This window comes from Cryptomeria japonica, chromosome 10, assembly GCF_030272615.1.
Source record: "Cryptomeria japonica chromosome 10, Sugi_1.0, whole genome shotgun sequence".
NCBI lineage: Eukaryota > Viridiplantae > Streptophyta > Pinopsida > Cupressales > Cupressaceae > Cryptomeria > Cryptomeria japonica.
This window is the reverse complement of record NC_081414.1, coordinates 242,595,370-242,598,785: the sequence shown is the minus strand read 5'-3', so window position 1 is coordinate 242,598,785 and position 3,416 is coordinate 242,595,370. Positions and strand designations below refer to the sequence as shown.

The 3,416-nt window shown below is 37.8% G+C and overlaps 1 protein-coding gene across 1 annotated transcript; it reads left to right on the top strand.

Moving 5' to 3' along the window:
• Positions 1–244: 244 nt before the first annotated feature.
• LOC131066573 (anthocyanidin-3-O-glucoside rhamnosyltransferase) lies at positions 245–1,642 on the top strand. Its single transcript, XM_058001378.2, has one exon. The coding sequence runs from the start codon at positions 245–247 to the stop codon at positions 1,640–1,642; it is 1,398 nt and encodes a 465-aa protein (XP_057857361.2).
• The last annotated feature ends 1,774 nt before the right edge of the window (positions 1,643–3,416 follow it).

The following is a 3,416-nucleotide window of genomic DNA, read 5'->3' as shown; positions in this document are numbered from 1 at the left end:
CCAACTACAACACGAGTAAGTGTGGTAAAGCTTTAAACAGGTTATAAACTGGCAGCAAGAAAAACGTGGGGAATAACTGACGGGTTAGTTAGCAACTGCCGCACAAGTAGGTGTGGTAAAACTTTGAACAGGTTATAAACTGGCAGCTAGAAAAACGTGGTGAATAACTGGCGGGTCTGTGTGCTATAACTCTAAATAGGTTAAAAAGAGAGCAGCTCGGTAGTTCCTTCATATCTTGCTCAGCATGGAAGGAGAGAGACAAGTGAACGCTGTGCTGTTACCATGGTTGGCACAAGGTCACATCAATCCGTTTTTAAATCTCTCCAAGGCCTTAGCAAGCCATGGGGCCGTAAAACTGTGGATAGTGTCGACCCCTGTGAATATATCCGGAATCAGAGCTCGTTTGCAGGGGGAGCCGATCCAGCTGATAGAGTTAAAATTGCCATCAGTTGAGGGACTAGCCCATGGCATTGAACGCACAGCAGACATCAAACCAGAATCAGCCCATCTCCTACACAGAGCATTCGACCAACTGGACAAGCCATTCGAGGATCTCTTGCGCCACCTTTCCCCAGACGTCGTAATCCACGACCTTCCAGCCCATTGCGCCGCCACTGTGAGCGCCAATTTGGGGATACCCACTTTGGTATTCGACGTATACAGTCCCACAGCCAGCAGTTTCGTGCGCAGCCATTCCATGCATGCAACCAATCATGGGACTAAAACGCCTCAAGATCTGACGCAACCAGTACCCGGATTTCCCTCCCCATTCATTTCCTGGCGCTTGTTCGAAGCCAAGGCCTCGGCGGGCATGTTCCTGCCTGGCCCCGGAGGTTTCAAGGTCACGGATTTCATGTCCTCGGCGTATCAACAATCCAGTGGAATCCTCATAAAATCGTGCTTTCAAGAGGAAGAAAAGTATCTGCAGTATCTCAGAGAGTCCACGGGCAAACCCGTCATTTCTGTTGGCCCGTTGATGTTGACAGACGCCGAGGCGGATGCGGGAGTGGAGGATTATTCAACCCTAAATTGGTTGGACAAACAAGTGATTTCCTCTGTGGTGTTTGTATCCTTCGGAAGTGAGTCGTTTCTTTCGGCGGCGCAGATAACAGAGCTGGCTTTTGCACTGGAGGATTCGGGGCACCCATTTCTCTGGTCTTTGCGATCTTCTGACGGGACATCATCATTGTCGTTGTCTTTGTTGCCCGCGGGTTTTGAAAGCCGGACGCGTGACCGGGGGCTTGTGATGGGCGGGTGGGTGCCTCAGATCAGCATCGTTTCGCATCCTTCCGTGGGATGTTATGTTACCCATGGCGGGTGGAGTTCGGTGATGGAAGCATGGCTTTACTCCGGGTTACCGCTGGTTCTGATTCCCCTGCGGCATGACCAGGGGCTTAATTGCCGACAGATTGCGCTGGAATTGAATGGGGGAATTGAAGTGGTTAGGGATGAGGAGGGGGGTTTTAGCAGAGAGAATGTTTGTAAGGCTATTGGGATGGTCATGGGCAAAGACGAAAGAGGTGCGGCGATTCGATCGAGGGTTGAGGAACTCCAGGGCGTCATCCGCCTTAACAATGCTCGTCAGCGAGCAATAACTCAGGATCTTGTCAATTATCTTAGAACGCTGTTGGTTAAGAAATGATGGTGTTTGCAAGGTTGGGTTTTCGAGGGCACACACAGTTCTAGGAATTATAATGTAGTTGCATAATTAAAAAGGCTAGATTGTCTACTTTGTAATGTAACTTAATGTAGATTGTCTACTTTGTAATGTAACTTAATGTAGGAATATGTTCTGTTTTGAGCACTGTTTAAGTTGCTGTTCTGTGGCAGTATTGTTGCGGTTCTCCGGTTGTCTCTGAATTTTTAACTTTTTTTTGTTTTTTTAAGGTTAGAGTTAAGAGTTAAGAGTTAAGGATTGAGAGGTGTTTATTTGGTAAAAGTTTTTTGAAGCAGACCTTGACTCTATGTCAACTGTTTGAGACTCAATTAAATTTGATATCTAATAAATTCATTCAAATCCATTTTTTTGAGAAAATTTTTATTTTTAGGAGGTTGTGAATGTAATTTAGTATGTCAAAGTTTATATAAACAGCCATCCTATTGTTGCTTTAGGCAGGTCAGATAAGTGTGAAATTCATTCCCTCAATAGAAAAATTAGTTGTGTGTAAAATCAAATTGTTTCAATATTTTTTTTAATGTTTTAAGTCTTTGTAATGTTATTATTTTCTGATTTAACACATGTTCTTATGAGAAATAGTAAATTTAATAGTTATGTTAAAGTAATGTTGTCTTTCTTAATAGAAAATTTTATGTTATTCCATTGATCAATCATATTATAGAATTAAAATTTATGAATGAAATTTCAATTGTTTATTTTTATTTTTTATTTAACATGATTATACAAATTTTATTTTTCTTTGTTTCTATTGATCTATATTGCAAATAGTAGATAAAAAAATCAATTTTTTATTTTTTATATTACAGTTTTCAAATCTCATTACATCAAATGTCAAATCATATTAAACTAGCAATTACGCCTTGGTGTGCAATGGGTATGCTGAAATGGTGTGGAAGGTCAATTCGATTTTTTTTTTGTCTATTTTTTGTACACGTGTAATACGTGAGGCCAATTGGTAGGACCTTCAGAAAATGATGTCGTTTGTGCAACAATGGTCTTGATGGAGAAGTGATTGTTTCAAATTAGCTATGTATCTACTCAAGCAAATCCAAACATGATTTAAATAAAACCTTTGAATTAGGAAATAGTAAGATAGAGATAAGCGAAGAGATAAAAGAAGAAATATGGAGGGATGAAAATAGAGGGGCAAAACAAATTTAGGAAGAGATTGAGATATAGATGTGAATAAATCTAGATATAGAGGTCTAGGAAGATGGAAAGGGTGAGGGATAGGGAGAAATATGGATTGATAGATAGAAGGAAGATTGTTGTCCATTGTTTGCATACTTTTGTGTAGGTCATTATGTGAGTCGGTAGGCCATTTACCAAATGATATTGTTTGTATAAAATAGGTCTCAATGAATAAGTGATAGCTTCAAATCAACTATGCCTCCACTTACAAAGATTCAAATATGACTAAAATATTAACATTTAAAAAATATTATTATTTACTCTTATATATAATTTTTTATTATGTATTGTAATTATTAAAATAAATGAAATAAAAATTATAGAAATTGTAAACTTATAATTTATTATTTATGTATTATATTTATTAATTTGAAATTAAATTAAATATATCTTTATATTAAAATCTTTAAATGACTAAATGCATCAATGAATGCACACTTGTTATTCTAATAATTTTTAATTATTATAAGTAATTTCATAAAAAGACATAAATAATTCAAATAAGCTTTAAATTAAATATAAATTAACAATTAAAATTGAATAAATT

Excerpts from the sequence above, each read along its gene's own strand:
- LOC131066573 (XM_058001378.2), top strand. The coding sequence starts at position 245 with ATGGAAGGAGAGAGACAAGTGAACGCTGTGCTGTTACCATGGTTGGCA.